The 13,130-nt window shown below is 34.9% G+C and overlaps 1 protein-coding gene across 1 annotated transcript in view; it reads right to left on the bottom strand.

The window, feature by feature from the left end:
- Positions 1-6,610: 6,610 nt before the first annotated feature.
- MRPL42 (mitochondrial ribosomal protein L42) overlaps positions 6,611-13,130 on the bottom strand; it is a 32,644-nt gene continuing 26,124 nt past the window's right edge. Inside the window, exon 6 of the mRNA XM_047742607.1 lies at positions 6,611-7,261. Within this exon, the coding sequence (XP_047598563.1) occupies positions 7,216-7,261 (46 nt within the window). The 3' untranslated portion in view covers positions 6,611-7,215. The remainder of the gene's footprint in view (positions 7,262-13,130) is intronic.

The raw sequence follows: 13,130 nt of genomic DNA, 5'->3' as shown, positions 1-13,130 counted from the left end.
TATATTACAATATACTGGCCCACTGGCCTGGCATGTGGGAAGGCCTTAAGCGGGGGGGGGGGGGGGGGGGGGGGGATAACAGTGTGCTAAGAAAGGAGAGTAAACAGAATCATATAAATTAAAACCACAAAGGCAGAAAAAGAGTAAAACACAAGAACAGAAACAAAGAACAAGGGCAACAAACAGAAAACAGAAGTATATATAGTGGATAATAACCCAACTGTAACAATATCAATAATCACTTTGAATGCCAATGGTCCAAATGCATCAATTAAAAGACAGAGATTGTCAGAGTAGATAAAAAACAAAATTCCATGTTGTCTGTAAGAAACCCACTTAAAATGGAAAAACACACACAGGTTAAAAATAAAGGGAGAGAGAGAAAAGATATACCATACTAATTCTATTCAAAAGAAAGCAGGAGTAGCTATATTAAATTCAGACAGAGCAAACTTAAGAGCAAGGAACCCTACCAGGAAAAGAAGGGCATTACATAATGATAAAAGGGTAATTTTTCTAGAAGACATAACAGCTGTTAATGTGTATGCACCTAACAAGAGAATGCCAAAATATGTGAGGCTAAAACTGCAAGGAGAAATAGATGACTACAGTATTATAATTGCAAAATTTAATCCCCTCTATCAGAAATGGACAGATCCAGCAGGCAGGAAATCAGTAAGAACATAGTTGAACTCAAAAACACCACCCATCGGGGCGCCTGGGTGGCTCAGTGGGTTAAAGCCTCTGCCTTCGGCTCAGGTCATGATCCCAGGGTCCTGGGATCGAGCCCCGCATCGGGCTCTCTGCTCTGCAGGGAGCCTGCTTCTTCCTTCTCTCTCTCTCTCTGCCTGCCTCTCTGCCTACTTGTGGTCTCTCTCTGTCAAATAAATAAATAAAATCTTAAAAAAAAAAAAAAAAACACCTTAAAAAAAAACACCACCCATCAACCAGATATAAAAGACACCTACAGATTACTTCAACCAACAGTAGAGTATATATTCTTCCCTAGTTCACATGGAACATTCACTAATACAGACCACATTCTTGGCCATATAACACGATTTATCAAACTTAAAAGAGAAATCATACAAGGTCTGCTCTCAGACCACAATGGGATTAAACTAGAAATTATTTACAGAAAGACAGCTGGAAAATCTCAAAATACTTGGAAGATTAAATAACACACTGCTAAATAACAGGAGTCAAAGAAGAAACATCAAGAGAAATTAAACAGTATTTTTCATTAAATGAAAATGAACAAAACTTATCAAAATCTGTGGGATGCACTGTAAGCCATGCTTAAGGGGAAATTTTAGCATTGAATATATGTGTTAGATAAAGAGAAAGATCTGAAATTAATCACCTGAGTTTCCACCTTAGGGAACTAGAAAAAGAAGAGCAAATTAAATCCAAAGTAAGCAGAAAAAAAAGAAACAGTAAGAATTGGAGTAGAAATCAATGAAATTAAAAACAGGAAATCAATAGAAAAAACTGATAAAACCAAAAGCTGATTCTTTGTAAAGAGCAATAGAAAAATAATAAGCCACTAGCCAGGCTAACTAAGAAAAAAAGAGAAGACACAAATTGCTGATACCAGAAATGGAAGAGGGGACATAACTAAAATTCCCAAGGACAACTCTATAACCACAGACAACTTCAATGAAGTTGAGCAATTCTCTGAAATACACAATCTGGCAAAATTCACACAAGATATAGACTACTTGAATAAGCCTGTATCAATTAAAGAAATTCCACTGGGACACTGTGAGTTAAGTATCTGCCTTTGGCTCAGGTCATGATCCCAGGATCCTGAGATGGAGTCCCACATCAGGCTCTTTGCTCAGCAGGTAGCTATTTTCCCCCTCTACCTGCTGCTCCCCCTGCTTGTACTGTGCATGCACTTTCCCTTTCTTACAAATAAATAAGGTTTTAAAATAAATAAACAAAAAATAAGTAAATGGAAATTGCATCAATAATAGCCTTCCAGAACATAAAGCACCCAGCCCAGAGGTGAATTCTACCAAACATCTAAGGGAGAAATAATACCAATTCTCTACAATTTTTTTTCAGAAGATAGAGCAGAGGGAATACTTCCTAATTCATTCCATGAGGCCAACATTATCCTAATACCAAAACCAGACAAAGACTACAAGACAATGCCTAAAATGAACACAGAAGCAAAAATCCTCAACAAAGTATTAGCAACTCAAATTTTTGAAAAAAAAGTATAAAAGAGATTTATGCACCATGATCAAATGAGATTTATGCCAGGTATACAAGGCTGGTTCAACTTTCAAAAACCAATTAATATAACCCCCTAGTATTGAAGAAGAACAAAGAGGACTGACACTATCTTATTTCAAGACTTACTATAAAGCTACAATTATCAAGAGATTGTGGTACTAGTGAACGAATAGACAAAATATTTCAACAGAACAGGAGAGCCTAAAAATAGAGTCACATAAATCTAGTCAACTGATTCTTGACATAGGAGTAAATCCAATACAATGAAGCATCCACATGCAAAAAATTGATTCTAGACACAGACCTTACATCCTTCCTAAAAATTAATTCAATAGACCACACACACACACACACACACACACACACACACATCATAGACCTAAATGTAGAATGCAAAACTATAAAATATAAAACTTTCAGAACATAGAAAATTTAGATGATCTTGGGTCTGGTGATAACTTTTTAGATACAATATCAAAGGTATGATCCATGAAAGAAAAACTTGATAAACTAGACTTAATGAAAATTAAAAATTTCTTCTCTGTGAAAAGACAATGGAAGAGAATGAAAAGACAAGACACAGAGTGGGAGAAAATACATATAAGACACCTATCTAATAAAAGACTGGTATACAAAATATACAAAAAGACTCTTAAAACTCAACAATAACAAATAACCCAATTAAAAAATGGGCCAAAGACCTTAATGACAGACACTTCACCAAAGATATACAGATAGAAATAAGCATATGAAAAGACGCTCCACCGGCAATATATCAAGGAAATGTAAATTAAAACAATTAAGATACCACTACACACCTATTACAATGGACAAAATCTAAAAACACTGACATCACCAAATGTTGGTAAAGATGTGGAGCAATGGAAACTCTTATTCACTGTTGGGAATGCAGAATGCTCTGGCCATTTTGGAAGCAAGCTTGGCAATTTCTTACAAAACTAAACATGCTCTTACCTTACAATCCAGTAATCATGCTCCTTTGCATTTACTCAAAGGAGCTGAAAACTTAGGTCCACACATCTATGCACAGAAGTTTATAGCAGCTTTATTTGTAATTCCCAAACTTGGGAGCAACCAATATACCCTTCAGTATATGAATATATAACCTTCAGTAGTGAATGGATAAAATGTGGTATATCCAGACTATGGAACAATTCTCAGCATTAAAAAGAAATTAGCTATCAAGATATGAAAAGACATAGTAAGTGAAAGAAGCCAATCTGAAAATGCTACATTCTGTATGATTCTAACATAAAACATTATGGAAAAGGCAAAACTATGAAGACAAGAAAGATAGTGGTTACCAGGGATTAGGAAGGAAAAGAGGATGAAGGCAGACACCATTTTTAGGGATTTTTAAGGCAATGAAACTACACTACAGATACTATAATGGTAGATATATGCCAGTCTATATTGTCAAAACCCACAGAATGCACAACACCTAGAGAGAACCCTAATGAAACCTATGAACTCTAGGTGATGATGTGTCAATGTAGATACATCAACTGTTAACAAATGTATTATACTTGTGGCGGGATATTGATAAGGGGGAAACTATGTATGTGTGGGGATATGGGAAATATCTGTACCTTCCATTTAATTTTGCTGTGAACCTAAAACTGTTTTAAACAATAAAGTCTTTTACTTTTTTTTTTTTAAAGGTTTGTTTGAGTTGGGGAGGGGCAGAGGGAGAGGAACAGTCTTAAGCAGACTATGTGCTGAGCAGAGACCCTGAGCTGATGACCTGAGCTGAAAACAAGTCAGATACTTAACCAACTGTACCACTCAGGTGCCCCTAAAAATGAAGTCTCTTAGGAAAAAGAAGAAGTATATCCACTGAGATGTTAATAACAGCATTATTTATAATAGGGGCAAACAAACCAAGATTATATCTAAAAGTAGGGAGTTAATTTTGATAATCAGATTATACAATAATACACATTTGTTACATGAGAGTATTTAATGATATGGCAAAAAAAATCAATTATATTAAATGAAAGAAGCAAGTTATAAAATAGCATGTATAATTAATACTACTTTTACTTTCTGAAATATATTTATGCAGTGAAGTGAAATGGAAGGAAAGCAAAAATTTCAGTGTTATCTTTATAAGGGACAATTAGGGGTAATTTTTATTTTCTCTTTATCTGTTTTTTAATTTAAAAAAATAATGTATTATGTTCATAGTTTAAAAACACCATTATAAAAATTAAGGGCTCAGTAGATACTAATGAAGTAGATACAAACATCCTTAGAAGAGACCATTTTTTGGGTATTGGCCTAAGCAAAAAATATAATGCCTCTTCATATGTATTAGGTGTTTGGCAAATGCTTCACAACTAGATGAACAGAATGAATAATGGCCTCAGAATATTTCAACACACATAAGTTCACTACTGCCATTTATTCCACTAGTCATTCTTACCTAAAGAATATCCGAATACTCTCTGGTAATTAAGCACTTGAGTTACTACTACCTTTGGGTGAGCAACATCGGAATTGAACACTATGTGAGAGTGCCCTCTCGTGGTTCAACTGACAGCGCTTTTTATCAGCTTGAGCTGTGTTGATCTGCCTCACCAACAGACACAGAACTGGGTAGTTTAAAAAAAAAAAAAAAGAACTGGGTAGTGAATTTTTCCTGAAGCTAAATTAATTCCATTTAAAGGACTGTCCCACCCTATGTAGTTTTTACGTTTCAAGGAAAAAAGTAGACAAATAAATAAGTAGACATTTAATAAGATGCTTGTGATGGCAGGTAAGTTGCCCCTGGAGTAGTGGGGAATGGAAGGAGCAGAAAGGAGGTGATAGTGGTGATAGAATACGTATTTATTTAGCAAAACTAAACAACAGCAATCCACAGAAACCAAAATTCCAACAACTACAGTATTAATCTGTATTTCCAATACAGTAAGATTGAAGTTAATTCTCTAAAGCTTTGACATGTGGATGTGTGGTTTAAGCATCTTACAGTTGAACAATCTCCATTTAGTACATGTTTGTACTTAGGAAAAAAAAGAATTTTTTTTTAAAGATTTTATTTATTTGACAGACAGAGATCACAAGTAGACAGAGAGCCAGGCAGAGAGAGAGAGAGGAGAGAGCAGGCTCCCTGCAGAGCAGAGAGCCCGACGTGGGGCTCGATCCCAGGACCCTGGGATCATGACCAGGGCTGAAGGCAGAGGCCCTAACCCACTGAGCCACCCAGGCACCCCAGGTAAAAAAAATTTAATTAAATTCTTTATCCTTCCTATTTTTAAAATGCAGCATGCCTCAATTTTTATAAAAATCTGGATATAAATTAATCTGAAAAAATTTAACCATTTTTCAGTGTCATTAAACATGTCTGGTAAATGTTTCTGATTGTTACGTTCTATCAACTTGTTTTTCTTTGATCTTTCCCCCCAATTAATGTATTAATGAAAATTTAAGCCGCTAAAAAACATTTCCTTTTGGTAACAGAGGGTGGCCATTATTAATTATTTCCTTTACTCTTCTCTGTTTATTGTTCCATACATCCTACCAAATACTTAAACCTTCAGACAGAGTTCCTTTATTAAAAGAACTAAACAACAGACTTTAAATGAAGTTTTCATTTCAATGAATTTCATTTCAATTTCACTCAATGAAATAATTTTTCACATCAAATTTTAAAGTACCACAAATATGAGTTTGAATAGAATACTTCTCATCTTTCTTAAGAGATTCCTCACCTCCTAAATAGAAATCACAGGGGCAGTAAGGCCATCAAGGATCACATATAAGGTGGTACTGACAATCAACAGCAGAATAGTCTATTAACATTCTCATAACACTAGTTCAGTGATACTAACATTTTAACCAGAAATGCATGTATTCTGAAGCAAGCATAATTTTTTGAAGAGCCAGAAAAAAAAAAAAAACCCTCAAAACAAATTATATAATTTGTAAGCAAAATGTACTTTCTTTCTAGGAAAGTACATTCTTGGGTGAAAGAAAATACCCCTTTGTCACTGTAATGCACTATAAAAAAGCTCTGGCGCATGACCATTTGGATTCTGGCTCTTCCACTTGCTAAGTAGGTAGGGTTCAAGTCACTTGGTCTTACCCACAAAATAGGGATAATGCTCTTTCTTTAAAGAATTTTTGTGGGAATTTAATAATAATGTATATAAAGGACCCAGCAGACAGTAGAACTAATTAAAATGTAACTACAGTTGGCCCTTGAACAATAAGGGGATTAGAGATACCAATCCGCCATGCAGTCAAAAACCCATCTATAAATGCGACTCCCCCAAAACTTAATTACTAATGGCCTACTGTTGACTTGTCGCCTTACTGATAACATAAATAGTCAATAAACATATAATTTTACATGCAATGTGTATTTTATATTCTTACAATAAAGCTAGGGAGAAGAAAATGTTACTAAGAATATCAAGAGAAAATACAGTTGCAGTACTGGACTATATTTATCCCCCCCCCAAAAAAAAATCTGTGTATAAATGGACCTGCATAGTTCAAACTCGTGTTGGTCAGGATCAACTGCAATTTAATTATTTCCTAGAAGCCACAAGAAAGAATTGTAACATTTATTTTCTGGGTAGACCTCATGAGTTTCTTTCCAAAGGCAATTTAAAAATCTCCTTGAGAAGGAGAACCATGCACATTTCTATTAATCATATTTACACTACTAACAATATTTGGCTGATGATGTAAAAATACTTAATCACAGTAGACACATAAAAATAAATGGCAGACCTTAATGTCTAAAGTAAGATGAAGTAGGTTTCTGTAAGAATGTCAAATCCGTAATTCCCTAATATATATAAAGAAACATACATTCTAATATATGAACACATTTTATTGTTATTTTGCTATATAACATGTTAGTGAATATACTCAATGCATTTTCTCAAAAGGCGAATGAGACACGAGATAACATCTTTTTGATTCCTGAAAACCTCAGTATCATCTGTCTTTTGGAGGATCCAGTTTCCTACGACGTCTATGATACCTTGAAAAGAAGAAAATATTTAAGGTATTATTTTAGTAAATGTTAACTGTTCCTGAAAGAAACACCAAATTTCTATGATTAGTTTGTTGTTCATTAGTATTCAATGATCTCAATGAAACCTAATATAGATAGATGTTAGATATATCCAAGATAAATATTTAAATTTTTCTTAACAAGAAGCCACTTACCCCACTGTGAAAATTTTTTCTACTAAATAAGCATTCTGGAAAGGTTTTTTTTGCCACTCTTGAAGTTAATTTCAATATGGTAACCTGGATAATTAATTCTTAATTAAAAATTAACAATTGTCTTGGGGTGACTTGGTGGCTCAGCCAGTTAAGCAGCTGCATCCAGCTCAGGTCATGATCCCAGGGTCCTGGGATAGAGCCCTGCATTGGGCTCCCTGCTCAGCAGGCAGCCTGCTTCTCCCTTTTCATCTTCCCCTCCTCCTGGCTTGTGCTTGCTTGTGCTCTCTCTCAAATAAATAAAAAATAAAACTTTAAAAAGACACACACACAAAAATCAACAATTGTCTTTTGAATATGCTCTATTAAAATTTTATTTATAAGGGGATGTTCTCCCCTAAATGGAAGTCTCTTAAAATCATGTTTTAATATATAATAGGATACAATTAATACTGTTTCTAGAAAATGTACGTCACAAAAAACGTAAGAAGTACAAGTTGAACAGTGAGGAACTTTTGTTTTTGCAATCACAAATATTTTAAAAATCCTAATGCCCAACCCAAGCACAGGTGTGATGAAATAAGCAACATCAGACCCAAATGGTTAAAGTATTAACTGGTACAACCCTTATGAAAAGCAGTGTGGCAACATACACCAAAAAATATTTTTAAATAGTCATAGCTTTTGATCTAGTAACTCCTCTTCTGGAAATCTAGTCTAAAGCATATAGAAAAATAGTTAAAATATTAATATCTTAATACTAAAATATTAAAGATTAATCAGGGAGGGGGAGATGCAAGATGTAAATTTATATATACAGTATGATTAAAGCCATATAAAAATATACAAACTAACAAAACTTAGGAAAGATATAAAAAGAGAAATAAAATGCATTGTTAGCAGTGATTGACTTGGAGTGATTTCACCGGAATAATTTTTCTTTTTGTTCCTTTGCTTTCCTTATTTTTATTTATTGATTTAAGAGAATTTCTACGCAAAGTACACGTGTTTACAATTTCTACGCAGAGTACATGTGTTTATGGTAATGAGTCCTCTTCAAAAATTCCCTTAAGACTGCATTTTGGCAAGTTGGTCTAAGTTTTATTTAATTTTCTGGTAATGTGGAAATCCAATGTAAGGATTTCTACACCATAAATGGTAAGACCACATAGCTTGTGCTCTTTACTTGTGATTAAGATAGTAAAGCATTCTTTTTTGCTTATTTTATGGTTTCATACTGGCAACTCTCCTATACATTATTTTTTGATACTTATTTTTTTAAATTGCAAAAAAGAAATTAAGTTGAAAAAATGAAGTACATCTATATAAAATAACACAGAACATTAAGTTGTATAATAAAACATATACCATAATATAATTTACATAAACTTTCCTACAGGTACTTATACTGGCATAGAAAAATTATAGAAAAGTATCATTTTCTTAAGGGCTCCAGTTATGTGCCAGATAATCAAGGTTTTACTAGTGCAGCCCTGAAAGGTGTTCTCTCAAAGCAGCTAGTCACCAGAATAGCGGGTTGGGAAGTCACACTTTCTTTTTTTAAAAGATTTTATTTATTGATGGGGGGCGGGAGAGAGAGAGCATATGCACATGAGCGGAGGGGAGGGCAGAGGGAGAGAGAGAAGCACATTTCCCGTGGAGCAGGGAGCCAGACATGGGGCTCGATCTCGATGAGATCATGATCCGAGCTAAGGCAGACGCTTAACCAACTGAGCCATCCAGGTGCCCCAGGAAGTCACATTTTCTTATGACACATGACTTTCAATATCTGCTACAATCACTAGCCAGGGGCAAGCACTTTAATTTTAGGGTACCCTTATAACTTATCATCAGACTCAAACCCTTGAGAGAATTAAAAACCCTTCCTACTAATAATTAACAAGAGAGTTAAACCAAGACTACTCATGGAATACCAAGACACACTGTTACCCTTCTTAAATTACACAATGACTCAGTGACATCTGAAATAACTGTCCACAGTTCTTAATCCAGAGAACTTTGTCTCCTGGTTCACACTGCAGTCTGATATTCAAATCTGTTTCCTACCGATGGGAGTAACTAATTTTTGTGGCCTCCATGGAAAACTAATAAAAGTTATTTAAATAAAAGAGTATTGCTATTCATACATTTATAGGATTGCTCTACATTTCAAGAAATTTAAAATTATTTTCCAAATCCTTCTTACTTTCCATCCAGCCTTCTTTCAATCCTTCCATCCTTCTTTCCCTCAACCTAACTTTACACCTAGTAGAGCTATGTTAGCTTACTATCTTCTCTTTTAAGAGGTATTATGAGAATCAGGGGCATTTACCCATTCACTTATTAATTTTTAGATGTGTGAGCATCTACTACATGCTAGCGACTATTTCTAGAGGTTAAGAATTCTGTAGTACACAAAACAAGACAAAATCTCTACCCTCATGAAGCTTACATTCCACTGCAGGAGACAGGAAAACAAGTTAAGTTGGACAACGAAGGTTTCAGGGAGTAAAAACCCAAAGGAAGTGAGAAAGCTAGGTTTGCTGATACTAGCAGGAAGAGAATCTACGTAGCGAGAACAGCATGTGTAGGGGCTTTGAAGGAAAGGCATGTTCAAGGAACGGTCAAGAGGCCACGTTGCTGGAACAGAGTAAACAAATAGGAAATGATAGTGTGGAGAGGTAATGGAGGATCAGATCATACAGGTTCTTATAGGTTAACAGTTAAGGCCTTTAGCTTTTTTCTGAGTAACATGCGAAACTATTAGAAGGTTTTCAATAGAAAAATTATAAGAACTAAGGGAAGTATAAACAATGTTACTCTGGCAATGTGCTAAGAACAGACTGTAGAGAAGTAAAAGTAGAAGGAGGGAGACCAGGCAATTGAGTAATTCAATAAACCAGGCAAAAGATGGTGACATGGACCAGGATGGTGGCAAAAGGAAAGGTGATAAATTGTCAAATGTGGATACATTTGGGGAGACAGAGCTAATAGGATTTGCTGACAGACCAGATGCTGGGTGTGAGACAAAGAGAAGAGTAAAGAATGGCACCAAGGTTTCTGGCCTAAGCCACCAGAAGAATGGAGCAAGCATTAACTGAGATAAAGAAGGCTGAAGGAGAAGTTGGTTTGTGGGAGACCATCAGAAGCTCCATTAGGAGACAATATTAAGTTAGGGATGCCTATTAGACATGTCAAGTAGGCAGCTGGATGGATACAGTTCTGGAGGTCAGGGGACAGGTCTTGACCAGAGACAGAATTGGGAGCCATTAGAATGCAGAAGGTATTTAAAGCTACGAGACCAGATGAGATCACCGTCTTTGAAAATGGGACAGGAAAGGGAGGAGAATCGAAGACTGATCCTTGAGGACTCCAGAACTTAAGAGGTAAAAAAGATGAAAAGAAATCAGTAGGAGAAACCAAGATAGTATTTGGATATGTAAAAAGAGTTTCAATGAGCTATTAAGGTTGAATTAAGGAGAAAAAATAACAGAAAACCCACATACAACCATTAGGGACTGTAACACTGTTAAAATGATGTGTTCTGGAAAGAATTACAATGGAAGGAATGTACCATCACACTTGACGCACCTTTCAAAGAATATGTTCCAAGTTCCATGACTTCAGGTAACTGTAATGTAATGGCTAAGCTAGCTTAATTTGTTTTCATACCCGTTATATCATTAAACAGGAAGTAGCAGGAACCACATGGTTACATATGTTATCTTTTGAAATCAAACTCTGCACAAATGAATGTAAAAATAGTCATTCAGGCAAAGGCAGAGGGTAAGGAACTAAAAGTTCAATTTAGGGCGCCTGGGTGGCTCAGTGGGTTAAGCCACTGCCTTCGGCTCAGGTCATGATCTCAGGGTCCTGGGATCGAGTCCCGCATCGGGTTCTCTGCTCAGCAGAGATCCTGCTTCCCTCTCTCTCTCTCTGCCTGCCTCTCCATCTACTTGTGATCTCTCTCTGTCAAATAAATAAATAAAATATTTAAAAAAATAAATAAATAAAAATAAATAAAAGTTCAATTTAACCCCAAACTCAATGTCCTGGGTTTCCTCAGCACCCACTTCCCAACACTAAAAATTCAAAACAGCCCTAGCACCCACTCTCACCATAAAGCCGAAAATCTAAGACTCTTTGAATTGCCATTCTAAAGTAAGTAAGATCATCAGGATTAGGAAAAGGCAAAAGGCAATTCACCAATTTCGTAGTAACAATATTCACTTTAGACTTCCAGGCTTGAGATGATCTAATCACCAATGTTTATTAGCCACTGGGCTATTTCAGAATCAGTTTTGTACAGTCATACTTACCTACCCTTCCAGCCCACCCACTCTGGGTCTGGTCAATAATTAAATGCAGGTAGGTTCAGGACTGAATGAAGTGAGGCAACACCTTGGGATCATAACTCACTTTGCTGACCTTGATTAAGAATTTGATAATAAGGAACATCTTACTCTACCTGAAACTCTAAATAAAATGGTAACTGCATAAACCCACATAATTTGATAGCTAAATTCTGGGAATAAAACTTCTAAGAATTACTGAGAAATTTATCAGTGGACCATCCCCAAAACTACCATAAATAAAGTGCCATTTCGAAGAAAAACAGAATATCTTCAAGAAGCTGTGAAGATAATTAGGTAAGGTAATATTTTACCAGATAATAACTGAGATCCCACATACTGTATTAAGACTACTGTATTAGAGATCATGTGGAAAAGCACAAAACAAAAGATGCATTCCTGATGAAGAGAGAATAATTTAGAGCAAGAAATATAAATAAAAAATTACCCACAAATATAAATATAACATTAACATTATCTAGTCACCTATAGTTATATATACTTGGGCTAACGGGGATAACAGCTATTCAAAATAACTATAACCAAATTAAATTTTATGAAGAAAGTGAGCTAAGAGCAAATGGCAGAAAAATGAAAGTACTGAAAATCAAAGGAAACAGCATTTAAGATGGCTTGATACTGAAATGAAAAGTCAAATTGGACAAAGGCAAAATCCAATTATATTCCATTTCTAAGAAACCCATCTAAAATATAAAGACACAGATAGGTTAAAAGTAAAAGAACAGAAACAGATCATGTAAACACTAGTCAAAAGAAGGCTGGATAGGCTATTAATACTAGACAAATTATATTTCAGAATAAGAAATATTAGCAGCAATTAAAAAGAAGACTTCATAAAAATAAACGTGTCAATTCATCAAGAAAATATAATAGTAAACATATATACAACTAATAACAGAAGTTCAAAATATATGAACACAGAATTAGGAGGAGAAACAGAAAAATCCATTAAGTACAGATGCAGATTTCAATGTTCCTCTAATAATAATTAGATAAACAGAAAATTAGTGAACTTGAAACTTGAACAACACTATCAGCCAAGTAGACCTGATATTTTTAGAACACTACCAGCAATAATGGCATAATATACACCTACGTTTTAAATGTATGTGAAACATTCACCAAGACAGACCATAATCTGGGCCATAAAACTAAAATTAAACATAAACATAAAATTAAAATGAAAACATCAAAATTTGTGGAATGCACTAAAGCAGTGCTTAATGGGAAATTTACAGCATTAAAAACTTAAATTAAAAAAGTAGACAGGTTCCTAAACAATCAGCCTTAAGAAACTAGAAAAGGAACAAA

This window comes from Lutra lutra, chromosome 8 (assembly GCF_902655055.1).
Source record: "Lutra lutra chromosome 8, mLutLut1.2, whole genome shotgun sequence".
Taxonomy (NCBI): domain Eukaryota; kingdom Metazoa; phylum Chordata; class Mammalia; order Carnivora; family Mustelidae; genus Lutra; species Lutra lutra.
The sequence above is the reverse complement of the archived record's forward strand: the minus strand, read 5'-3'. Positions and strand labels throughout refer to the sequence as shown.